We start from the raw sequence: 27,229 nt of genomic DNA, 5'->3' as shown, positions 1-27,229 counted from the left end.
GAGCCACAGCAACACGGGATCCTTAACCCACTGAGCAAGGCCAGGGATCAAACCCGCAACCTCATGGTTCCTAGTCGGATTCGTTAACCGCTGCGCCACGAAGGGAACTCCTCAATTGGCATAGAATTTTTAATGCATCCATATTGTAATATACATCAGTACTTCATTCCATTTTACAGAGGAATAATTTTCCCTTGAACGGTTATATCTCATGTTATTTTTCTGTTCATCAGCTGATGGGTATTTGGGTTGTTTCGAGCACTGTGAACAAGGATGACCTTAACATTAATGTCGGGATCTTGGGAGACACGTGCTGTAATATCTTTGGGTCTGTATCTAGGAGTGGAACTGCCGGGTCATTGGGTAACTCTGGTTAGTCCTTTTTAGGAGCTGCCATACTGTTTTCAAAAGAGACTGTAGAATCTTACCTTCCCAGCGGCAATGTCATCATGGTTCGAATTTCTTCATATCCTCAGCAACACTTGCTATAATTTGACTTTTTCATCGTAACCAGTGGATGCAAAGTGGTATCTAGTGGTTTTGATTTGCATTTCCCTCGTGGCTAAAAATATTGAGCATTATTTTGTGTGTTTATTGGCCACGTTCATATCATCTTTGGAGAAAATCCAATTCAAATCCTTTACCCTTTTTCTAATCACATATATCTTTAATTATTGAATTGTAAGAGTTTTTATGTATTTTAGATGTAATACTTTAATCAGATAAATACCATTACTTGAATATAGTCATCCAAACAGATCACTTAATTTAATATATCTATTTTATTAAGAATACTGATTGACCACAGTAATTTGTATCAAGTCTTCTGTATTACACATTAATTGAAAGTAGTAAAGATTCTCTTATTAACAGAACATGTTTGAAATTTTTCCTTTGAGCATCAGCAGAAACTAAAGAGCTCAAACATACTGATTTAATAATAAAAGAACAGACTTGGAAGCTAAATTAAGTAGTATAATGGGGAAGGTGTTGAGTAGTCTAAAAAATGCTTTATGCAAGGATTATCAAACCACTCATCAAAAACAAAGCTTACAGGCATACTCAAATCTCCCCATTAAAAAAGGAGAATCATGTTATTAAAAGTTTATTCTGTAATAAATGGTACTTTTAACTAAAAATAGTTGATATTCACAAGCTGTTGGGTACTTTTATTAGTTGACACAAAGTGAAAAAAGAAGCTAAGACTTTAAAACCCAGCAAGCACTGAAATAAATTATAATATAAAACCTAAGTTAGTCTAATTTAAAAGTATCTTTTCAATGAAGTGTTTTTGTTGATTGTAGCTATTTAAGGGAAATAATAAATGTGAGTCTGGGGACAGCGAAGACAGACAAAGAAAGCAAGAATTGGAGATAGAAAGGCCAGCTCTTGTAGTGACAGGCCTGCCTTAGGACTGGGTGAAAGTGAAGTTCCTAATTCAGCCTTAGAATTAGGTGTTAGAATTAGGTTTACCCACTTAACCACTCTCAGCCTTCTCTTATTCTCTTCTTCCTTCAGCCTGCGGAAATGGGAACAAGGACGGAAGCCATATATTAGATATGAATTCCCTGCCTCTGTACTGGCATATGGGGAATGTTAATTTTTTAAATTTGTCTTATGTTTTGGAGTCCCTATGGCAGTTTAGACAGGACCCTGACCATTGCAGCTGCCAAGACTTTTAATACTCTTATGATCTTACATTTTCTTTTCCTGTGTGTTAATCTGCTCATTCTTGCTCCATTTGATGTCAGCTTTACATGACTTCAAAGAACTGTGCTCCTTTAACTCACTGAGAGTTTGCTCTGTATGTTAGCCCTTCACAGTTTTCTCTTCTCACTCACCTCATTTACATTTGAGTGTTCAGTGCTCTTGGCGGTGATATTTCCTATTGGTTGTTAAATTCATATTTTGATTTATTTGGCGCTCTTGTGAGAGAGATGAGCACAAGTTTATTTTTGGACAAATATTACTATAGGCTATCAAACATGGACGATGATGATTTTAGCAAGGAAATGCCAAATTATCAGAACAGTGGATGGACATTCAGCTGACCCATCTTGATGACGTTTCATCTTTATCAAAATTTATTTTTTCCTTTCCTTCCCATTTACTTTCACAAAAACATTTCCTTATTTCACCAGTCCCACCTAAGAGGTAATATTTTTGGTCTTAGTAATAATCAGTGGGAAGGAAAGAGATAATTGATAAGAAAAATATCACAGTTAAGATTTACAGCTCTTAGCCACTGATTGGATATGGATGTAGAACAGAAAAAGAAGAAAAGAAGAAGAAGAATATATCTTCACACACTTCGGCTGGACGGCTGAAGAACTGTGAACTGCATGGTCTGGGGAAGGAGAAGGAGCTTGGTACTGGGTGTGTTCGCTTTCTGATGCAGCTGTCTCTGATGGTGGGATTGATGCTACTCCTAGGTCCTGAGTGGGAATCGGGGCTCATTAAGGTGAAAGCAGAAATGGTGGGGAATTGGGAGAAGTGGCAACTTAAGACTTTTCCTTGAGAAATTATTCCTTTTAGGAAACAAGTGGAAGAAAAAGTAAATGCAGTGTAGTCTAACAGAATAAAAAGCAGCAAGAATTTCTGGAAAGAACTGGATAGTTAACAATATAGAAGGCTTAAGATGAAGACAGAAGCAACAGGATTAGTGGGTCACTAGTCTCTGGGAAGTTCTGAGGAAACAATTTTGGACGATGGAGACTTTTTCACCTTGATGCCTTGTGAACACATAAGAAGATGATAAGAACGCGAAGCCTGGTCGAGGCTGCCACTTTACTAGGTTTGTCCAGGAAGAATAGAGGAAAAATAACGGAACTCCATTTTACAGAAAATAGTTCTGCTGGGGGTTCCATGGAAGCCTGCTTCTTTGACCCTGGCAATTAAGAAAGATTGTATATCCCCGATGGCCCTTTCTCCATGCCTCCCATCACACACACACACACACACACACACACACGCACACACACACACACACACACACTTCAAGACTGGATGTCTGGACGGAGGTAATCGCGAGACAGGGAAACAATATACAGCTGAACATTACTCTTATTTTTCTTTTATATAAATTAACATGTACTGAAAACCTCCACAGAAATACCTGTTATTAGATGTATCCGAAATCAGTCTGATTATCGAGAAATGTTTTTCCTAAGCACCGCTATTCAAAGGTCAGCTAGAACATTCTTCTAGGAAATGTATTTTGAGACGTGTAGACACTACTCGGCCTGACAGTTCTCTACTTGGAGAGCCTTTGACAGCTCATCTTTCATTATCGAATGGGATTTAAGTATGTCCGCTTTATTTATTGAGCCCCTCTAAGCTCTCTAGTCCTAATGTGCTTTTTATCCCTATTTCTCCTGCTTCTCTCACATACATCATGTTCTCCAAACAACACGATCCTAAATATACTTGTGGTTTCCGCCTTCTACATCTTTTTTAATGTTATTCCCTCTGCCTTGAATTTATTTCTTCTGCCTTCCTAGAGAATTCTGCTAAACCTAAGATTCTCTCTCCTCAGGAATATTTTTAAGCTCCACATTTACTGTGATTTCTCCCTTCTATGAGCTCGTGTGGAATTTTATGATATTCTGCCAGAGTGTGTCTGCCAGAGTGTGTATTATGGCCTTTTTATTCTTTCCCACTTAATAGGCCGTAATTTCATCCAAGGTGGAGAACACGTCTTACTCATTCTTATACCTTCTATGGTGTTTTTGCGGCAGGAATGTTCCTAAACATTAGTTAAATAACTGAAGGAAAGGCTGCACTACGGAAAATTCACTGAGACCCCTGGTCCAGAATAGTGGATGAACCATTGCCTTCATCTGCTCTTCCTCAGGAGACTCTGTTGAAACGACAGCAAATTAATAGTCATAAGCTTTCATTAATGAAAACGGAGAGATTTCAATGAATTTCTACAAGATGGAAAGTGGATAAAGAAACTTTCTGTTTGTTAATTTTATTGAAGCATAGTTGGATTACAATGTTGCCTTAATTTCTGCTGTACAGCAAAGTGATTCAGTTTTACATGCCTCTGTGTGTGTGTGTGTGTGTGTGTGTGTGTGTGTGAGAGAGAGAGAGAAAACCTCATCCCAGAATGTGTTTCGAGGTTGAAGCAGCAAAAGACAAAAATCACAGCCCCCAGTAAGCCTCTGGGCTGCAAGACTCCTAGGAAAAGAAGGGGCATTTTTGTTGAATTTCTGCATACAGAACAAATTGCCTGTTTCATCCACCATAGTACCATTTCCCTATATAATTAAGTTTAGTCAGATCTTGACCCTGGGGAAAAAATCAGACTTGTCCTAAATGAATTCATCTGAATTATAAGTTGGCATGTAGTTTGGCGTTGGGGTCTAACCATCTTAATATGTCATTTAGAGACCCCAGACTAAGTAGTCTGAGGCCTTCTTGCTTGCCATAAGATGTAATCTTCCACTTAAAAATCATGTTTACAGACAAATAATCTATTTTATATTCCTCCATATCCTACTCAGAACTTGGAAGTATGACTCGTCATTTGCTGACTACCAGCATGCAGGATGAAAGGAGGGAATAAATCCACCCAGAAAGAGAATAACACCTCTCTGTTCCTACTGGAATTGTTTTGGGTTTACCTGGAAGGTTGGGTCTTGTACTCACTAGCAAACAATTTTTGGTTTTTTTTGTATGTTTTTGTCTTTAAGCCATTTCTTGGGCCGCTCCTGTGGCATATGGAGGTTCCCAGGCTAGGGGTCTAATCGGAGCTATAGCCGCCAGCCTACACCGCAGCCACAGCAACACGGAATCCGAGCTGCGTCTGCAACCTACACCACAGCTCATGGCAACGCTGGATCCTTAACCCACTGAGTAAGGCCAGGGATCGAACCCGCCACCTCATGGTTCCTAGTTGGATTCGTTAACCACTGCGCCATGACAGGAACTCCGACAATTTTTTTTTTAAGTCAAAGGACTATGACACTTGAAGGAGAGTCAAATATACATTTTGGAAGCAAGGTGAGTCTCAGTAAATGAAAACAAAAATACATTAGAAATAAATTCAGGTGTATTTTTGAAAAGTAGGGAAGTATAAATAATACTTCACAATAATACCAAAAGATTACGAAAGTATGATGATGACTGTTCCAAAGAGTAAAACGCTGAGGAAATTTGTAGAGTTTAAGATTTCAGAGTGTTTAACTTAAATTCCTGTTGATATGGTTCTGGAGGATCTGATTTTCCCTGCAGTAATAAGGGGGGAAAGACATAATAAATAAACACACAAATCCAGAATAGCTAAAAATAACTGTAGGTATTATTCTCATGAAGATATGAAAGCAGTTACGATAGAGAAATAGAAAGTAAAGAAGACCTTTTGAAATTTGTAGAGTGATTGCTGAAATTAAAATGCAACAAAAGCCTTGAAAGATAACATCATAGAAATCTCAAGGATTTCAGATTAAAAACAAGAGAGATGAAATATATAGGAAAAAGAATTCACAGTTCAGGAGATCAGTCCAAAAGAGATAATGTTTGATTTGGAAGGAGTTCCTAAAAGGATGGAGAGAACAGAAATGGAAGAAGGGGCCTTTAAATGTTTAAATTGGCAGCTTCTTGCTTGTGAATCATACTGAACAAAAAAGAACACCACCTAGAGATGTAGCATGTGAAATTATAAAGCAATACTGATTAAGAAAAAACCCCTAGGACTTACTAAAAAGGAGAGAAATCTCAGCAGTGACTAGAATTCTTAACTTTAGACAAGAGTATTCACTGACCTAGTTTAGTGAGAAGGTGTGTGGGGGAATATGGAGAACCCATAAAACAAGTTAGCCTCTGTCTGGCTACACATGTGTCAGCAGTTCCCACCGCCACCCCTCACAACCATCCCACTAAGGAACCTTGACCTCTGAATGTCCTAGGGGCAGCCTGCCTGGGCAGCCAGGCATCTCAGCAGTATGGATGCCCCTTGCTTACCTGTCTCCTCTTTTAGCTCACTTCCAGAATAAACTCCTGCACCCGTGTCTGAATGATGGAACCTGAATCACATGTCTGTTACCATAGCTAAAACCAGATCCCTAAAATCTGTGTCAAGATGTGAAAAGTCAGACATCGTGTCTCAGCAAGAGACTGGACGAGATTAAAAGAAACACACCCAATGGGATGTGCCAAAGGAAGGAAGTATCTGTTTTCTCTCCCAACTGGAAAAGAAAAAAAGAGGGGAATTATAAAAACTCCAGGAAAATTAAAAAAGAACTATAATAAATCAGATGAAAATGTGCCGTAATACTGAGAAATGGTCAGTCAGTTAGTAAAAGAATTCCTCCTTGATTTGCTTGGGGAACCACAGAGGAGGTTATATAATTATAGCATTCCACGTAACTCTTAAGTGAACTAATGGCAGTGATCCTGATAATGTAATCGCTGCACTCAGGTTCTTGTGCTCCCCCCCCAGCATTATTATAATTGATGTATAACATTGTTTAAGTGTAAGGTGTACAATGAGTTCTCCAGAAGCGGTGATATATTTATAGTCCATGAACAGAATACAGATGTTTATATTTTCAAGAATGTAAAAGGTGCAGCAAATGATACTTCGCAGTAACAGCAGGGACAAGAGGCTAATACCCTCAGCCTACAGAATGGAAAATCAAGAGATTTGTATCTGTCGTCATTGTTACTTTCTATGTACAACTTTGTGGGGAATCTGTTGTGAGAGAATTCTTTTCTCCTACACCTCAGACAAGGTGGTCAATAGCAAAGGCCTACATTGATGTGCTAATACAATTTGATAACATGTTTTTATGAAATATACCCTAAAACTCTTCAAATTAAGCCTAGAATTTAGAAGCATTTTTTTGGTCAATTTAAGTTATGAATAAAGTCACATGCTAAAAGTAGCAATGAGGAGTTCCCGTCTTGGTGCAGTGGAAATGAATCCAATTAGGAACCATGAGGTTTCGGGTTCGATCCCTGGCCTTGCTCAGTGGGTTAAGGATCCGGCATTGCCGTGAGCTGTGGTGTAGGTTGCAGACGAGGCTCGGATCCCGCGTTGCTGTGGCTGTGGTGTAGGCCGGGGGCTGCAGCTCCGATTAGACCCCTAGCCTGGGAACCTCCATATGCCGCAGGTACAGCCCTAAAAACACAAAAATTTTGGATTCAGGTTCCATCATTCAGCAATGAATAGAGCAATGAACAGAGTTAAAATATTGTTATGGTTTGGCCATTCCTTCCTTCATGCCGCAGATGATAATCTTTCAAACTGTAAATCACTGTGTTAGAAGTTTGGGAAATGCAGACATGGGTTCATTCTGGTCACAAAGAAACTAGTATTCTGTACAGGGCAGGACACAGGGTAAACATGGCTTATGTGTGGTCAGAATGTATTCTGTATTTCCCCTAGTAGATTTATCTTATTAATACAGTTTCTTTTAGCTCTGGTAAGATTCGTTGGCATCTCTGAGAATAAAGCCAATGATCACAAGCACAGACAGTAAAGAAACTTGCTAGTTACACATCATTTTAAAAGAGTAAAAAAAAAAATGCTCAGATGATAAAGTATAGGTAAGAACCATAGGCGCTTATGAAACTCCTGTGTCCCTAGATATGAATATTTATGGAATACGATTTCCTGAAGAATTCGCTGTGGTGTTCTAAACTGAAGAGGCAGGTACAGCAGAGCAGTGCAAAGGCGGAAAGGCACCGGGCACTTGGGTGGAGACTGACCATGTGTGTGTTCAGCAGGGAGACAGGCTGTGTTCGGAGGGAGTGGGGGAAGGTCCGTGTGAGCTGTCAATCTGTGTGAGTGCTGAAGGAGCAAGTTTGGAGTCAGTGGGCTATGAGGTCTTTAGTGATGGAATTAAAGAACTGAGAAAGCAGTGTCATTACGGGAGATGAATTTAGTTTTCACCCGACGGTTTGAAAAGTAGATGAAAAGGCTTTAGAGAATTTTAGAGTTTGTGTATGTGATAATTAGGTGGCTTCTTGAATTAAGTGAGCACTTCAGAAAACCACACTGGCGTGTCTGAAGAACAAACAAACTCTAAGGGGAGTGAGTTCTAGCCACTTCCAAACAATCAGCCTTTCACATTTAACGGTTGAACTCTATTTCATTTCTTCCTGAAATCTCTTCCCAAAGGGTGTTTGTTGTGTATGTTCACTGTTAATAGTGCTTGAAAGCTGTATAGCTTTTCTCTCTTCTCTCCACTTTCACAGCCATTTTTCTCATCCTGAGAATGGCAGACAGCTTTCTAGTTCCATCTGGTGGTAGAAAATTGATTATCATTCTCTATATTGCTTTAATCTTGGGTTTAATCTTAGGCCTCAGGTTTTAATTTTAATGTCTGATATCATATAAGGCTGGAGAAATTCTGCTTTTCAAGTGTAGGAAGGCATAAACCTCTTCCTGGTAGACCGAGTCATCATAATATTGAGTTTTATTACTTCTTCTACTTAGAGGTCTTGAATACTTTTCTTTCTAGATAAGATTGTCATTCTTGCGAATCAGATCAACCTGCAGACCAGCAAGAATAAACGCTCATCCAAAGCTGGGTATTAGCTATTTCTTTGGTAACCTCACCTGCTGTGGGAGCTTCTGTCTACCCTTATATGCTGTCTCGATTCCATAAATTACAATTACGTTTTCAAGGACACTGACTGCAATTTATCAAAATCATTTCTTTCACCTGTAGAGTTAACTCTGGATTCTTGACATTGACAGTAAAGGTGACTTGGAATATCATATAAATATTTTAAATTTTAAATAAAGGCAAAACTCTGAGATCTTTGTGTATTAAAATAATTCATCTGTGTGTTCTGAGAGGCTCCCGTAAAGAATATTAACCACTCTCTGGACCCAAACAGACATAAATTAGTGAACTACTAGAGTGTGGAATGAAATAACATGTTAATTTGAATTAGATTCAATCCTTTGATCACTTGTTTTAGACTTTTCAAATCCACTTTCAATCTAATGTAATAAGCTAATAAATGCATTTTCTTATTTCTTTAAAATGAAGCATCAATAAGGAAATTTTATCTTTTTTTGATTTTGATTTTGATTTTGATTTATTTATTTATTTTTTATTTTCCCACTGTACAGCAAGGGGATCAAGTTATCCTTACACGTATACATTACATTTTTTCCCCCACCCTTTGTTCTGTTGCAACATGAGTATCTAGACAAAGTTCTCAATGTTATTCAACAGGATCTCCTTGTAAATCTATTCTAAGTTGTGTCTGATAAGCCCAAGCTCCCGATCCCTCCCACTCCCTCCCCCTCCCATCAGGCAGCCACAAGTCTCTTCTCCAAGTCATGATTTTCTTTTCTGTGGAGATGTTCATTTGTGCTGGATATTAGATTCCAGTTATAAGTGATATCATATGGTCTTTGTCTTTGTCTTTCTGGCTCATTTCACTCAGGATGAGATTCTCTAGTTCCATCCATGTTGCTGCAAATGGCATTATGTCCTTCTTTTTTATGGCTGAGTAGTATTCCATTGTGTATATATACCACATCTTCCGAATCCAATCATCTGTTGATGGACATTTGGGTTGTTTCTATGTCCTGGCTATTGTGAATAGTGCTGCAATGAACATGCGGGTGCATGTGTCTCTTTTAGGTAGAGTTTTGTCTGGATATATGCCCAAGAGTGGGATTGTGGGGTCATATGGAAGTTCTATGTATAGATTTCTAAGGTATCTCCAAACTATTCTCCATAGTGGCTGTACCAGTTTACATTCCCACCAGCAGTGCAGGAGGGTTCCCTTTTCTCTACAACCCATCCAACATTTGTTATTTGTGGACTTATTAATGATGGCCATTCTGACTGGTGTGAGGTGGTATCTCATGATAGTTTTGATTTGCATTTCTCTTATGATCAGCGATGTTGAGCATTTTTTCATGTGTTGGCTGGCCATCTGCATATCTTCCTTAGAGAACAGTCTATTCAGGTCTTTTGCCCATTTTTCCATTGATTGATTGGCTTTTTTGCTGTTGGGCTGTATAGGTTGCTTATATATTCTAGAGATTAAGCCCTTGTCCGTTACATCATTTGAAACTATTTTCTTCCATTCTGAAAGTTGTCTTTTTGGTTTCTTTTTGGTTTCCTTTGCTGTGCAAAAGCTTTTCAGTTTGATGAGGTCCCATGGGTTTATTTTTGCTCTAATTTCTATTGCTTTGGGAGACTGACCTGAGAAAATATTCATGATATTGATGTCAGAGAGTGTTTTGCCTATGTTTTCTTCTAGGAGTTTGATGGTGTCCTGTCTTATGGAACTCTGCAAGCATAAATTTAAATGACATCCTTTTCCTAAGGCAAAGATTTTATAGGTAAAGCCTTTAATTGTTTATGGAAGAATGGACTTTGGCCCAGAGATACTTTGTGACAAGATGGTTTTTATTCCCATTGATGTGAAAATTATTTTGTTTGATAATAAAAATAAGTATATTAAAGCAACTAATTTTGCAATCAGTGTCAATTTTGGTGAATCTGAAACAGATCATTTATTGTATGTTTAAGTACAATATTTAGGACTGAGGAGAACAAAAATGTACTAGCAAAACAAACTCCGATACTTGCAAGGCAGAGGTGTTTAGGGTAACAGACGTGATATTGTAGGAGAGATGGATTTCCACTAAAGATTCACTGCATAACCTTGGAGGCAGAGTTTCATAATGTCCTGCACACTTGTCTTGAGTTCACTTTTAGTTCGAGAGCATCCTTAAAGGTGCAAAGAAGATATGAATGTAAAAACCAAATTTTACCATCTAAAAGTTATTACTCTGAGTTTTACAAAAGTGTAGGTCTTCATAGTCTTTATAAACACAGGAAGCTGTCAGGCCAATAAAGTTTTGTGCTGTTTGTAACAGAAATGCAAATCCCATTACTGAGCAGGGTCATTCAGGACATCCTTGAAATAGGAGCAGAGGATGTAGAGTAATAAGGTGCAACACACTGCATCTGAAACAGGAAATTCCAGTTAAATTCTTATTTTCTCCTTTTGGGAAAATTTGATGTGGGCAAACTTAAAACCCAAACCTTATCAGATTGTTTTACTGCATTCAGAGGTCTGTATGCAGCACATATCTGCAAAGAGCAGACCTAAGCATCTACCAGCTGACAGTCCTGTTCCAATTGTTTGGCGTGTTGAAGCACAGGAGACTTTATGTGAATTAATTTGCCTTCTGGCAATAAATACCTATTTGCCTTAAAAGTGTAATCATGCAGTCATGGATTAGGGATGTGCAACTTGCATTTGAAAGAAAAATAAACTCACTTGTCAAAATGAACTCACGCACCGTTGAAAAGTTAACTGGAACAAACAATATTTCCAACTTGGCAACAATACATGGAATAGACCAAACATACTGTTTGGGGAAGAAAAACAATACTTACCATAGTGAGAGGGGCTTTTGATGTTGCCCCAGGATTGGTGGCTATAACCTTAAACCAAGGAGAGGCAGTTCCTGCTGTGGCACAGTGGGTTAAGGATCTGACATTGCCACAGTAGATTTGACCCATGGCCTGAGAATCCATGTGACAAGGATGTGGCCGGAAAAAAAAAAAAAAGGAGAAAAAAAGGGTCAAGTATCCCATTTTCTTTTTTTTTTTTTTCTCGTCTTTTTTTTTTTTTTTTTTTTTTTTTGTCTTTTTGCCTTTTCTAGGGCCGCTCCCGCAGCATATGGATGTTCCCAGGCTAGGGGTCGAATCGGAGCTGTAGCTGCCGGCCCTTTGCCAGAGCCATAGCAATGCAGGATCCGAGCCACGCCTGCAACCTACACCATAGATCACGGCAACGCCGGGTCCCCAACCCACTGAGCAAGGCCAGGGATCGAACCCGCAACCTCGTGGTTCCTCGTCAGATTCGTTAACCACTGAGCCACGACGGGAACTCCAAGTATCCCATTTTCTAATCTCTCCACCTTTCCATAGAAAGAGAAGATGAGAGAGAGACAAATAGAGCAGCACAGCGTTTTTGCACCTTCCCCCAGCCTCCTGAGCTGAAGTCCAAAAACTGACCTGCTGCTCGTAGACAGGAGGGGAGTCTGCGGGAATGGCAAACTGCATTTCGTTCTCTTGTTGGGCATCTGCACGTGTAGTTTTCTGTGATTATTTGAACAGGAGGGACCAAGAATTAGAGAGAGCAGAAACTTTCCTCCCATGTACGGGTTTCTAGCTGCACAACTGATGGCTGAAAAGGTTGGAGCCTTCTGTTACCCCATCTAAGGGTGTTGGCTTCAAGGTGAGGAAACCCAAGAAGCCAGAGACTTCGGGGTGTGTCACTGGGAAAGGGATGAGGGGCAGCGGAAGGGAGTGTCCTTTGTCGCATTGATGATAGACAGAGGCCCACCTGCACCCCTACAAAGCATCTTCACCTGTTTCTACAGGATGCCTTTGCCGGGCCCTGGATGATCAGTCCTTCAGGGCAGCCTCGTCCCAGGGAGAATTTACTTGGGCGGGAGGATTGGACGTTCCGCTTGGAGGGGACTGGGTTCTTAATAACCAAACGTGATTTAAAGGAAATGGGATCGGCTCACGACGTGATTATAGGGCAGGAATGGGCGATGTGACAGAGCGTGGGGAAGGCGGCAAGGTCTTGAAGAATTTGACGTGGAAGTTGTAATTCATTTCACCAGTCATTTTTTTCCCGTTTTCTCATAAACCATTCTCTAACACTCCTCCTTACGTGTTCCATTTTCTTTCCCAAATATTTTTTTTCTCATGAAGACCTCAGTTTAGAATTTAAAATGAAGACAAAGGCAGACGTAGCTTCTTGTCCTTCTAGGATGCCCACTGAAGTTTCTCTAAAGCGCTCCTGACTGTGATATCGGAGGCACGATCTCACATCATGACCCTTAATTCAGGGCCGGTAAAGATGCTTTCAAGTACTGGGCATACACTTTTATTCTGTACTTCCTTGGTTTTCTTAGTAGGATATTTTCTTTTCATATGCCTCTTCTTATTTTCTTTCTTTTTCTAATCACACTTTGACAAGTAGTTGGAGCTGGCAATTATTTTGAAAATAAAGGTGGCCATAAACTTGTCGAGGAAGAATTTATTACTATTTAATTACCAGTTGATATGGTAGAGTAGCCTCAAGAGGATGTGAAATAGACTGCGGGCTACACTGTTTTACAGGTTGGCGTATACTTTGAGGTTAATGGTAAATGCACAAGCCAACTTTTTTCCCTAAATGTTCCTTTGGTTAGCATAAACAGTTTAAATATTTATTAAATGGCTTTTCTTAATTTTCACTTAGCTTTCCATTCTTTGCTTTTTGTCCTTAATATCTTTTGTGGTTTTACTCCTGCTGAGATTAAAATCATGTCGTGTCCATTTATGATTATGGAGCTCTGTGATTTTCCCCCCATAATTCTAATAGCAAATTCATCGTAGGGAAAGTAATGGGTGAAACCTAAAAATGATGCTGGTGAAGGAGACAGGAATTATCTAATTAGAAAGCAGAACATGTAGTAATTGAGCATGAAGAACATTGTTCAATTTTTCTTTGTTCATTTAACCAAACATTTATTAAGCCCTTACTCCTTGTCAGAACAGATGTCAGGTCTCGGACAGAGCGGCAAACCAGACATGATTCTTTTCCTCATGGGGCCTGTTTCAGGGAAGCAGGACATCAAGGATTAATTAACAAGATTTAGTGTTGAGAGTTCCCGTTGTGGCTCAGTGGTAACGAGTCTGACTAGGATCCGTGAGGATACAGGTTCGACCCCTGGCCTTGCTCAGTGGGTTAAGGATCCGATGTTGCCGTGAGCTATGGTGTAGGTCACAGACATGGCTTGGATCTGGCATGGCTGTGGCTGTGCTGTAGGCCAGCGGCTGCAGCTCCAATTCAACCCCTAGCCTGGGAACCTCCATATGCTTCAGGTGTATCCCAAAAAAGCCAAAAAAAAAAAAAAAATTAGCTATAATGGTATCCTGAAGAAAGTATGCCACTGCACGGCTGAGGACGTAATGACTGAGCTGTGGGTCCAAAAATGAGGACGGCTTGGAAGGTAGAAGGAACAGCATCGCAAGAGGCCTGGATAAGACAGAGTTTCCTGTTCAAGGGAAATTAGAGTCTGCCAATGGCTGGAGCTCCCAAGAGAAAGAAGTCAGAAATAATAGATGGCATTTGAGGGACTGGCATGGCGTAGTCCAGGAGGGCTTTGTAATGATGCTCAGAAAGTTCACCTTATTCAAACGGAAGGAGGAAGCCCTGTAAACATTTTAAGCAGGAGAGTGTCATGAGGGGATCTGAGATTTTGAAATTCACTCTTATTGTAGCACCAATCAATACAGGAGGCAAGGAGATAGGTTAGGACTGTTTTTTGGTTTTGGGGGGGGATTTTTGATTTCGCCATGATGCTTTGTAAGCATTAGTACTTGCATTTTTCCTGTTATCTTTATGGATATTTATTTATCTATTTATTTCTTCATTTAATTTTCATCTCTCTGATGGCCATGGGTACCTAAGGCATTAATTTTGATTTTTCTCTTCCATCAGCAAATACTTTAAGGTCCACCTTCAGAACATGCCTAGAGCCTCACCTGGTCCAGGTCAACATCTTCTGCCCCAGTCATTGCAGTAAACCCCTCACGGGCCATTTGTCTTTTCTCCAGTCTCTTCAGAAAAGAGTGACCAGAGGGATTTTTGCAAAATATAAGTCGGAATCTTTTGCAAAATCTCCGAAGCAAAGTCAAAGTCATTGTAAGATTTTACCATTCCCTGGGTGACCTCTCCCCCTGCCAGTTACTTCTCCTCCCCCCACGCCAGGCAAACTGGCCTAGTTCTACCTGAGCCATACCAGGCGTTCCCCTGCCGCAGGAAAGCACTTGCTGCTGCTTCTGCCCGAAACAGTCTTCTCCCACATGGGCTCCTCACTCCTTCTCTTCAGGATTTTTCCTTCAGTATCATCCTATCAGCAAGACCTTCCTCCAGGATACTATTTATTGTCCAGTGCATGCTAAAAATTATTTCCCTCTCTGCTTTATTCTTCCCCCCACACTTAGCACTGCCAACACATAGCATAATTTGCTTCATTGTCAGTCTTCCTCCACTGAAGGCTTTAGGAAAGAAAGCATGTCTGTCCTTTTTGTCAGCTGCCACAGCCTTGAAATCTAGAGCCTTTGTCAACACATCTCAAGTGCTCAATCTGTATTTCATGTAGGAATTAACAGGTGAGAACTGACCATGCCCGTTTGCATTAGGTGGATGTACTAATTCCCAACATTTCTCAAGCTCTTAACATGAGCTGAAGGGAGTAAGATGTGTTGTTACCATTAGACGAACTTAGAGGTTCTTGCTACCTATTGAAGGTTTTTGGAGAAATCGGAAAGAGGTGTCGCCTGGGTAAAAGGCACCAATATAAAATAGCATGAGAACAAGCAAATGATTTAAGGAAACTTATCCAAACTGTCCTTGTCTGACCCCTTCCTTTTCTGGTCCCTTCTGAGTTACCAAATTTTATTTCCATTTCAGCCCCTAGAATTCGATTTATGATCCTCTTGAACAGCTTTTAGTGCCCTTATATGACAGTTATTTGACCCTATGCTGCCTTTTGGATGCCAAACAAACCCTGATGAATTACTACCACTTTCTCTTACATTTTCAGCTCTTTAAATGGATTCGGTCTTTGCCAGATACTATCTTGCTGAGTAGCAATATGGTACATACCAAAGATAGTTTTCTTTCTGTTGGCCAAAGGGAATGTTTTCTCCGTCACGAACAATCATTCTCAGAGAGTAGTAGTTAGTTACAGCCCTGGGTAGTCCATGGTCAAATGTATTTTCTTTTCTTTTCCTATTTCCAAAAATAAATTAACATTATAGGAGAAAAGGGTAAAGAGTTTAAGAGCGAGCTTGTTCATATTCTTGCCTAAGCATGTTGAACTTGGTTCCAAAATTCAGCAGTGAGAAAGATAGAAGCAAAATAATAATGGAAGCCACCGTTTCCTGAGGATTACTCTGCTCCCAGAATTTGCTAAGTGACTGACTTGTGTTATCTCATTGTATCTAACCCAGTAAGACTGATACTGTTTTTCACAGAGATGTAAAGTATCAGAGAAGGGAAATAACTCACCCACGATTACAGAGCTGGGGTTCAGATCAGGCAATCAGATTGCAAGTCTCAGGCTCTTTACTCTTAAGCAGCCCTAAGAGGGATCAAAGTACAAGTGAAATATACTTGGAAAATATGTTTTTTAAAAACATAGTAACACTTTGAAAATATTTATAAATGTTTTATGTCCCTAATTATCCTTTGGAAAAAAACTCAGAAGTTAAAATGTGATAGATATGAGTTGTTATCTACTTTCACCCGTTCAGAATCTACAAGGATTGTTATGAAATGTTTTGACTTTTACAAATTAATCACTTTAGAGTGCATTTTATACTTATATAATTCATAAACTTTATTCAGCAAAAATGAATAGAAGTTATTTTACAAAATGGGAAAAATCATTATTGTATATTCACAATAAAAGTTTTCATAATTTGAATTGTTAGTATAGTTCCAAGGCCACTGAACATAATATTCTAGAAGAAAAGAAACTGCCAGTTCTGTGATAAAGTATCTTTAAAAAAAAATACTTCTGGAGAACTCTTTTGGAAATTCTTACTTTTATCACAAAGAAGTGTCTTTTCCTAACTGCTACACAGGTGGAAGAAAGCCAGTGCAATAATATGGACAGAAATTACGAGTATGTTTTCTTCAGAATCCAACTGATAAGTTGAGATGTATATATTTATAATTTTAAATACAAAGCAAAGTCAGTTCCATACGGAAGCCAAGTGTGTATCATCAGTGTGTGTGGGGAAAGTGGGGCGTATTATTGAGACTGTAAGAGAAGCATTACATACAGGTTGGGCACACCATGACAGGTGTAAACAAAGACTAAAAAGCCTTATTTTAGTTAGAGGGGAGGCGTTATTCTAGCCAAGTGTTTACTTAGATTAGATGTTGTATGTCATTGGTTCACGATCATGATACCTGCTTGTATTAACTGGATTGTGAAAACCTTCTACTTTGGAAGAGTTTGCCGTCTCTCAAGCGGCTATACTGTGTTGGTTTGAAAGTTCCTATGGCAACTCTTAGTAAGTATTGCAGATAACATCATTTTAAGCACCGCACAGTTACTACTTTGAACCGTGCTTGCCTGTTCTTACAGTTGGAAAACTCCACGATTGGGATGACAACTAAATGTTGAACCACATTGACTGTTTTTCTCTGTGTGTGTGTATGTGTGGATGCTTTTGTTGCAGAGAAGGCCAGCAGTCGCCAGAGCAGTGGCAGAAGATGTATGGCAGGTGCTCTGGGAATGAAGTCTACCACATCGTTTTGGAAGAAAGCACATTTTTTGCTGAATATGAAGGAAAGAGCTTCACATATGCTTCTTTCCATGCACACAAAAAGTATGTGTCTGCTTCCAGAGTGGAATTAAAATATTAATCAGTCATGCATTTTAAACACAGTTTTCCATAATATAACCCTTACTGGTATTTGTGAGTTGCAAGTATTCTTGAATTTTTGACATAATTTTTGAGACATTTGAATTCTAGCCTTTTGGAGAGTCTTTCTCTACAAGTTAAGATTATTGATAATAAAGTATAATTTAGTAGGAAAATTGATTTTAGTATCTTCAAAATATATATTTTAATCCTGTAAAAATCACAAATGCATGAAAGTGAATGTTCTTTACAGATCTAAATTTTAAGGTATTGATTAAAAATTTAAGCAAAGAGGAGTTCCCGTTGTGGTGCAGTGGTTAACGAATCCGACTAGGAACCATGAGGTTGCGGGTTCAGTCCCTGCCCTTGCTCAGTGGGTTAACGATCAGGCGTTGCCGTGAGCTGTGGTGTAGGTTGCAGACACGGCTCGGATCCCACGTTGCTGTGGCTCTGGCGTAGGCCACGGGCTACAGCTCCGATTGGACCCCTAGCCTGGGAACCTCCATATGCCGCGGGAGTGGCCCAAAGAAATAGCAAAAAGACCAAAAAAAAACAAACAAACAAACAAACAAACAAATTTAAGCAAAGTAAGAATGATGTTTACAAAAACCAGACATTTTAAAAACTTTCTTTGGCCAGAAAAATGAGTTAAAAGTAAATGTTAGTAACTTTCAATTCAAACATAGAACATAAGTTCTTTCTTTTTGAGAGAAATTATTTACTTAATAAATAAAAAGTATGCCTGTCATGAAAGTAATATATTGTTAGTATTATGAAAATATTAACATGACCTTTTAAAGATTTGTAATATATCAGTATATTCCACACACATAATAGCTAAAGTATTTAATTCTCAACATGATTCTATTTATGTATTATTATATTTAAAATATTTTTGTTTGATTTATTTATAAGACTATTGAAATAAAAATATTGTTTGAAGTGTCATCCAAAAAGTATATCAGAAATTTTAAGTAACATCTGTTACATTCAGTGGTTGTTATTTCTCCTAATTAAGCTGCTTATCTATTCTAAACGAATGATTTTCTCTAAACATTTTTTTTTAAATTCTAGACAGAGCAAAAATAAATTTAGGCACCCTGATTCTTTCTTATGTGACTTTAGCAAGTTTCTTCCTCTCTCTTAGGCCAATGGCTTTCAGATTTTTTTTTAGCTAAAGTACAAAATACTGTTTTTGTCTTTTTTGGCCAGATTAAGATAGAGATTTAATGGTAAGACCCAGTACACACACACAAAATTTAGCAAAAGTTATTACCCTTACTAAATGATATGCACTCTGATTTTTCTATTGTCTTTTATACTCATCTTCTTTGTTAAAAATATATAGTCGTAATCAACTAAATTGATTTCTCAACACACTAAGGATATAGTTTCTTTTCCTATGAAAACAAGAGCCTGGAACTTTTAGGATCCTATCAGGCTTTAAAATGTTTCTATCTGAGGTTTTAACTTTCCTTTGCCTTATATAAGTTGGCTTATTTTCTTACATATAGAAACTTAAAAAAAAAAAAAAAAAACAAACAAAAACGTAAGACCTTTGCTGAGTTTTAATTCTTAAACTGTTTTATTTTCTTTTTAAATGAAGGTTTGGTGTCTGCTTGATCGGCATCAGGCGGGAGGACAATAAAAACATTTTGCTGAATCCAGGTCCTCGATGCATCATGAACGCTACAGATATTTGTTTCTATATCAATATTACCAAAGAGGAGAATTCAGCATTTAAAAACCAAGACCAGCAGAAAAAAAACAATGTATCAAGGTCGTTTTATCATGGACCTTCTAGATTACCTGTACATAGCATTATTGCCAGCATGGGTAAGTACAAATAAATTTGAAAATACCATTAGTTTCTTTCCTTAAAAACAATAATAAATATACTTTAATTTTTATTATAATTTCAAAGTAAATTTAAAACATACTTGTATATATTATATACTTGGCTTAACTAAATAACAGGATACAGAACAAAATTTCTAATCTCTGGGTGAGAAATGAAGCTAATTTAAAAGCTGTAATAATTAGTTCATATATCTGACTTGAATATAAGCAACTGTATTTGTATATTTCTTTGTAAGTTTTATATTCAGTTATCAATAGCAGCTATTTCAAATCTCTATTTTTTTCCACAACTCTCCTATTGTTTTCTCATTCTCACCATTGAGTTTAGATTCTATGACACAGTAATTTTTTAAAAAAGATTTAGACAAATAAGAATTTCCTCTACATTTTGCCACCAAATCACCTACAAACCTACATGCATTTAGTTTCTATCACAAGGAAAATGTGTTCTTTTTTTTTTTTTTCCAGCTTCTAATATTTTAATATGGCTCATCATTTATGTAATGGACCCATCTCCATTACCTCGTTAGGGACTTTATTCTTTAATTCATCCGCATTACCTAACTTCATCTTTTCTCAAAAATCACTGGTTCCTCCCTCCCTCTGTCTCTCTCTAACACACACACACACACACACACACACACATGCTTCTGGACCATCTTCACAGATAAATTCCTCTGAAGTGATGTCCTCAGTCACTGGCTTGAAATCTTAATTTCCCTCACTTCTCTACCAGTTCAGTCTGAAATCTGCAATCATTATATCACTGGAACTGCGCTGGCCAGGCCACCCTCTCCTCTTTGTCACGAAACCCAGTGGTCGTCTTCACAGCCTGTGACGGAGTTGCCACGTTCTTCTTAAAACGCTGCAATGCCTGCTCTGTGCATCCTGGGCGTTCCTTTGCTCTGAATCTGTGCTCAGAGGTTCAGTTGCTGTGTAACCACTCTGTTGGTGGAGTACCGTTGGAAAGCGTTTCCGGGACAGTCCTAGCAAACAAACGTACATAGTGTTGGAGAAACTGACCAGCATCGTTAAGAAATAAGGAGACTGTGTAACAGGACAGAAGCAGACTCACAGATGCAGACAACAAACTAATGGTTATCAGTGTGTGGGGGGGGAGGTATGTGAGGGAATTAAGAGGTGCAGATTGCAAGATACAAGAAATGTATAGCACAAGAAACACAGCCAATAGTTTATATGAAGCATGATCTACAAAAATACTGAACCACCATGTTGCACACCTGAAACTAATACAATGTTCTAATTCAACTATACTTCAATAAAAATAAAGATAAAATGTCATAAGTCAACTGAACTTCAATTTAAGAAGAAAGAACTGAGAGTTCCCGCTGTGGCGCAACAGGATTGGTGGCGACTCTGGAGCCCTGGGACTCAGGCTGGATCCCAGGCCTGGCAGAGTGGGTTAGGGATCTGGTGTTGCCATAGCTGTGGCTTGGATCTGATCCCTGACCTGGAAACTCCATATACCTTGTGGCAGCCAAAAAAAAATAAAAATAAAAATAAAAAAGCAGTGAAAAACAAAACTTAAAAAAAAATAAAGGAAAAAAGAACTGGAGTTCCCTTGTGCAGTGGGTTAAGGATGCAGCATTATCACTGCAGCAGCTCAGGTCACTGCTGTGGCTTGGGTTCAGTCCCTGACCTAGGAACTTCCACATGCCATGTGTGTGGCCAAAAAAATAGAAAGAAAAAAGAACTAAGTGGAGTGACCCAGGATGGGTGAACAACCAAAACCATGGCAGGTGGCGGGTAATAGACTCTGAAGATGAATGATATAAAGCTGTGTATTACAGGAGATTAAAGGAAAATGGTCTGAAAGAGGCAGTGACAACATTGAGGCTATTTTCTGCACCCCCAAAACAGAGCCATCTCTTTAGAATCCTAGGGAAAGATGCCAGGAAAGAGTCAGTTTTCCTTAGGGGAGGAAAAGGCTCACGGACGAAGGTGTTTCCGAAATGGTAACTGCTTTTTAAATAGTGTTTCCCTGCCACATTCTGACTTTCTCATGATCACTTCCCGCCTGCTTAGCTTGCTGCCAAACACCAGTGTTGGCAGAATTCTCCCGAAGTAACACATCTCCCTGTGATATGCAGGAAAATGACAGGTAATTAGAGGTGATACGGGGTCAGATACATCCGGGAAGGGGTGGATTCAGAGAACAGGGTTCCTTAGGAATCAGGTAGGGATTTAATCCCTCAAACAAGAGTAGAGGTCAGCTTTACGTAAACAACGAGACATGTCTCTTTCCTCCCAAACAGAAATAAGGGTAGACACCCTGGGTGGAGCGCTCATGTTCACTAGGGAGTGGAACGACTTCTGCAAGAACTTCTCTTTTCTCTCTAAATCAAACAGTGCTGTCTGCTTGCGGAGGATGTGTCATAAACGTGGATTACAGTTCATATTAGGATGTAAATGATACCACATGGGCTTTATTTTTATAAATCGAATTTGTGATCCACTCTGATTAAAATGGAAAATTTAATCTCATTTTCTCTATGATCCTCATCTTCCTAAGATAGATTGAATTATAAATTAATCCTTATAAATGGTGCTAAAAAAACTGTTCCAGTGTATACCAACCAGCTTTATCTTTGCTCACATGTGGGCATTGCTGAGCGCTGGTCACCACATCCTTTTCTGGGGTGTAGCTGTCCTCGTCATATTCCTGAATGCCCCTCACAGGTAATAGGTGCTTCAAAAACGAGACAAAATAAAGACGAAGGGCTTTTAGAAGGATGCTATCAGTAAGTACATAAATGAAGTGAGTGATTTGAAGTGGTGGCCACCATCAGTTACACTGTATCTTTTTCTGCAGAAAGGGGGAAACGTCAACTTCCCATAAATTGATGATTACATTGATTTTTAAGTTTTAATGAAAAAATCTCAAAGGAATTTGTTTCTTCTGTTTATTATTCCTCGAGCACCCTGAGTATTTTAGGGCCACACCTGCAGTATTTGGGAGTTCCCAGGCTAGGCGTCAAATCAGAGCTACAGTTGCCAGCCAAAGCCACGGCCACAGCCACAGCCACAGCTTAAGGCAATGCTGGATCCTTAACCTACTGAGAGAAGCCAGGTTCGAACCTACATTTTCATGGATACTAGTTGGGTCCATTCCTACTGAGCCACAATGGGAACGCCCTGCTCATGTTACATAAATATAAATTTAAACAAGGTATTTTTTTTAACTTAAATTTCTGTGTGTTTCAGGATTTCACAAATCATGTTTCATTCTACAGGGGCTAGTTGTAGCAAATACACTTTTGTACAAAGATGGGGCATTTTTCCGTATGGGTAAAAATGCCCATATTACAAAGAAATAAATAACCTTTGAGATTAAAGGATAAACTCTATGCAGTGTATTTCCTGGTTGTACTGGCTGTATTTCATTTCACTTGGATCAGCAAATGGTTGTTGCATCCTCTAGGTGGCAAATGCCTTGATGGATTTTCGTTGTTTCATTGTTCTAGGTACTGTGGCCATAGACTTGCAAGACACAAGCTGTAGATCAGCAAGTGGTCCTACCCTGTCTCTTCCTACAGAAGGAAGCAAAGAAATCCGAAGACCTAGTATTGCTCCCGTTTTAGAGGTTGCAGATACGTCATCCATTCAAACATGTGATCTCCTAAGTGATCAATCAGAAGATGAAACTACACCAGATGAAGAAGTGTCCTCAAACTTGGAGTATGTTTGTAAGATTTCCCGGGATTTCTGCTTGCCCCAAAGAACTCATGTTCTTCCCTTCTGGACCTCCTAGAATTAATCCTACACTCTGCTACCAAAACACCCTTCCTATTAGCCACTCTCTCTCTTGACGATCAAGTATTCTAAGCCCTCAGATTTCTGGCTTCAACAGATATTTATCTCATTTAGCCTCATTTTTCTCTGTATTATCCTCTATCCTTAAAGCAAAAATAGGTAAATGAGCGCTTCCATGACAGAAACTGTCTTTTCATAATGATATGGTCTTATGAAATTACATGGTCACTTTAATTTACTTTTTCACCTGTGTACTGGTTTAGTCAGTTATCCAGTGACAGGTAATACAGCTTCCTCCATTAAGCTCCTTTGCTAATCTCAGCATTCAGCAATCATTTTTATTCTGGATACTTCAATAATATTTTGAATCAATGAATCAGTGAAGGACTAGTTCTCTTTACGAACATTCCATAATAAATAGTATCAACGAGCAAGCTCTGAATCACATTTTAGCCTCCAGTAGAGTTTATGTAGTTGTCTTATTCCTATATTATGCTGTCATTTCTTTTTTTTCTTTTTTTAGGGCTGTGAAAGTTCCCAGCCTAGGGGTTGAATCAGAGCTGCAGCTGCTGGCCTACACCACAGCCACAACAATGCCAGATCTGAGCCACATCTGTGAGCTAAACCACAGCTCACGGCAACATTGGATCCTTAATCCACTGAGCAAGGCCAGGGATCGAATGTGTGTCCTCATGGTTATTAGTCAGATTCATTTCTGCTGAGCCAGGACGGAAACTCCTATGTTGACCTTTCTTGAGGAAAGCGCAGTGGTCCACAGCCTTGACCGTGGAGTCGGAAGGAATGTATTGCCCGTGGCACTTCCACCTTATACTGGTGATGTGCAAGTGCCTTTGATTAAAAGCACCTGTCTGTCCCACAATGCTTTGTCTGCAAGCAGGGTATAATCGCTGCTCATAGTGTTCATGTGAGGATTGCTTGAGATGATGGGAAAGTGAGTTTAGGACAATGCTCTGTGCATTCAGAGAGTATCAGTTACTCTTCAGTGAGTAAGCATTCACTGAGGAGTAATTACTGTTAAATCTAGTGCTAGTAAGAGTAGCAATGGTAGCATCTTTCAAACACGTCTCCCAGTATTTTTCATATAATAGGCATCACACTAATGTTGACTCAAACTAAGATGAACTGAAACATAATTGAAACTTAGAAGAAGCCTTCTTTTAACCCTCCCTACTAGCAAACATTTATCATGAGAAACTTAGACATACCCACAGAAGTTAATTCCACTCTCTGTGAAATTAATAATACTCAAATATGCTTATGAAATATTTGATGGGAACAGGGAGCTGTTTGGCCACCAGTGTATTTCTAGAAATGGTGTTTGTGTGTTGTGGTAGAAATTCCTTTTTTATATATGCTATGAGAAAATTGAGAGGTGGATTTTTCTTTATTTCTAGAAGAATGAAAAAGACATTGAGGTGATAGCGGAGATTATCAACTTCTAAATTTGCTCGTGTTCTCCGTTTTGCCATGCTAGCTAATGATGTCTGGAAAATGGTTCTAATTAGGTTTGAAATGTCTTAGTTTGGAGGGTAAATTTTGTCAAGAAATAGCTGTCGTAATGGATGAAAGAACTTGCCTCCACCAAATTTTCTTTTATCTCTTAATCTGAATGTATGCTGTTACTTTTGGATAGTTTCATTTTGAAAATTATAGTCATAATATGCAGGTGACTATTTTTATAAAGTCAGCAAACAAACCGAATATCTTCGGTACTGTTTCAGCATGATCCCAGCAAAAGCTCTGGTTTTCATGTGGGTTTAATGGAATAATTTACTCAGTCATTTACTCTTTTTTTCTGGTTATGGGTCTATGATTAATTAATACTGATGGACTGAGTCATAATAATGCATTTTGCTTTAAATATGTTTTATAAGGATGAACATGACTGTTTTCTAAAATCTATCTAAATCTTTTCCTGGGGGTTGGCAAGCTTTTTCTGGAAAGAACCAGCTCGTAAATAGTTTAGGGTTTATGGACCATGTGATCTTTGCTGCAGTGACTCAACTCTGTTTCTGAAGCGCAGAAGCCCCCAAAGACAATCCGTAAGATGACAGATCATGACTGTTCTGACAGAGCTTCACTTGTGGACACTGGCGTTTAGAGTTCTTACCGTTTTCACGTGAAATGAAATAGTCTTCTAGTTTTGACTTCTCTTCCCAACCACTTAAAATACAAAGCTGTTTTAATTCCCAAAACCAGTTGATGGGCCGGATTGGGCCCACGTTCTAAACTACCTCCTTATCAGCTATAACTGCAGCATGAAGAGTTCCTGATCTAAATGATCAAAGTAGAGGAACGCGGCTGTAGCGTACGTGTCCAACTTGGCCTGCACTGTTCAAGGCAATTCAGTATTTCGTATTGTTTTACAGCTACGCTAAAGGCTACCCACCTTACTCTCCGTATATAGGAAGTTCACCCACCTTTTGTCATCTCCTTCATGAAAAAGTGCCATTTTGCTGCTTGAGGCTAGACAAGGTAAGCACTTGCTGCTCTTATGTCCTATCAAACTAAAATTTTGGAGTTGTTTAATTACATATATTTAATTTCGTACAGTCTTTGACTAAAGCTTATTTAAAGCATACTGTTTTTTTTAAATGTAAAATGCGATAAATTGAATTTTACTTTCTTAACTGCACTAAAGGTTACCCAAGAGCTTTACCTTCTCATGTCCCAGTGAATCGGTCAGTATTTAAAAGAGAGGAACAAAGAGGCAGAGCCTCAAACCCATAGACCCTCAACATCCAGAGCCCCCCAGATCATTCTGGCCAAATGCGCTCTGTTGGTTTCACTAGGGAGTTTGGCCTTAAACCTCTAGGTGGACTTGCGTGACGTGGTGAAATGAGCCGCAAAAATTCATCCTGGACTAGACAGGATGTGCCTTGCTTCATAGCTTCATTCCTAAAGATTTTAGAATCGTTCTTGGTTCCTGCCTGGATGTTCAGGAGAAACCGTCCAAAACAGCAAGATTCCAAGAAAGCAGGAATGTTTATCTCTTTCACAGTGCGGTGAAAATCCTCATACTGGGCACGGCCTGTATGAGAATCTCTTCCCCTGATGAATAAGAATGCAGAAAAACAGAATACGTTCAACAACCTCCCCGCCCCCGCCACCTCCAACCTTCCAGAAAGGAAAAGGTGCCACTAATTCTAACCTGGAATTTTTTCTTTTATTCCAAATTTTGGAGTTAGCCAGAGTTAAAATCCCAGCTCTCTGCTGACAGGTTTTTATTTGGGCAAATAACTTGACCGTTAACTTTCAGTTTCCTTATCTCTAAAACACTTGTAATTTTAATCGGAACCTCACAGAGCTCTTGTGAGGATTGTCGACATTGGTGGGAAAAGTTTAACCCAGTGCTAGGACCGTCCTTCGTACGTTTTGTTAATAGTCTTACTGCTGGTTCCTTCTCATGTGACAAACATGAGGATTCTTGGCTGCTGCTGTCCCTCTTGAGAAAGATCGACAGAACATTAGAAAAGCTCTGCCTTTACTAAGCTTCCTGAAGTTGTTCCGATGAACCCTTACTCCCCATCAGGACTCGGCCCGTGTTCATCTTGACCCATGAAGACGGACAGTTCTGTCTCTCGATGCCTTGTTTGGGGCCAGGCCTTGATTTACTTTCCTGCTTGGCAGTTTGGGTGACCTTGATACATCTTGAGCTTCAGAGCCCTTTTCCTGGACGGGTCCCTTCCGGGAACCTGCGACATATGACCTTTGTGTTCTTTTCCTTAAAGGCATTTCAAAATAATACCAGCCTTAGGCCCCCAAATTTGGATTCACTTCTGCTAAATTTTAAGATACCTACCTGAATATTTTAAATAGCCTCTTGTTTTTGGTTCCTCCTTTAATGCTCCCTTTTGTAATACTTTCAACATCGTATGCTTGCGCATTTTATTTTCTGAATCTAACAACAGTGAAATCTGTAGTCTTTGTGCGTCTAACTCTGTTGCTTCTTATTTCTTCGCACCCAAGGTGCTTGTTCCCAACAGTATTTTGTAACTTTTTATGAAAGAATGAAGGCAGGGAATAGTCCCAATTTGATGATGAATCCACAGAGAATCAACTAACCTCAACCCAAATAAAAAGAAACCCACATAGAAACACATAAAGATAAAAAGACAGAATACTAAAGTACTTCT

At 39.1% G+C, this 27,229-nt stretch overlaps 1 protein-coding gene across 19 annotated transcripts in view; it reads left to right on the top strand.

Annotated features, from left to right (window-relative positions):
- KCNT2 (potassium sodium-activated channel subfamily T member 2) overlaps window positions 1-27,229 on the top strand; it is a 339,487-nt gene that overhangs the window by 232,183 nt on the left and 80,075 nt on the right. For all 19 annotated transcript variants that reach the window (XR_002341192.1, XR_002341191.1, XM_021081854.1 and 16 more), the window contains 4 exons: window positions 17,253-17,402; window positions 19,045-19,274; window positions 22,784-22,997; window positions 25,463-25,568. Coding sequence is in view for 17 of the 19 variants with exons in the window: in XM_021081854.1 (XP_020937513.1) it covers window positions 17,253-17,402; window positions 19,045-19,274; window positions 22,784-22,997; window positions 25,463-25,568 (700 nt within the window). In the remaining 2 variants the exon portion in view is untranslated. The remainder of the gene's footprint in view (window positions 1-17,252; window positions 17,403-19,044; window positions 19,275-22,783; window positions 22,998-25,462; window positions 25,569-27,229) is intronic.

Source organism: Sus scrofa, unplaced genomic scaffold (genome assembly GCF_000003025.6).
Source record: "Sus scrofa isolate TJ Tabasco breed Duroc unplaced genomic scaffold, Sscrofa11.1 Contig2471, whole genome shotgun sequence".
Classification (NCBI taxonomy): Eukaryota; Metazoa; Chordata; class Mammalia; order Artiodactyla; family Suidae; genus Sus; species Sus scrofa.
Note: the sequence above shows the minus strand (reverse complement) of the source record. Positions and strands in the feature narration are given on the sequence as shown.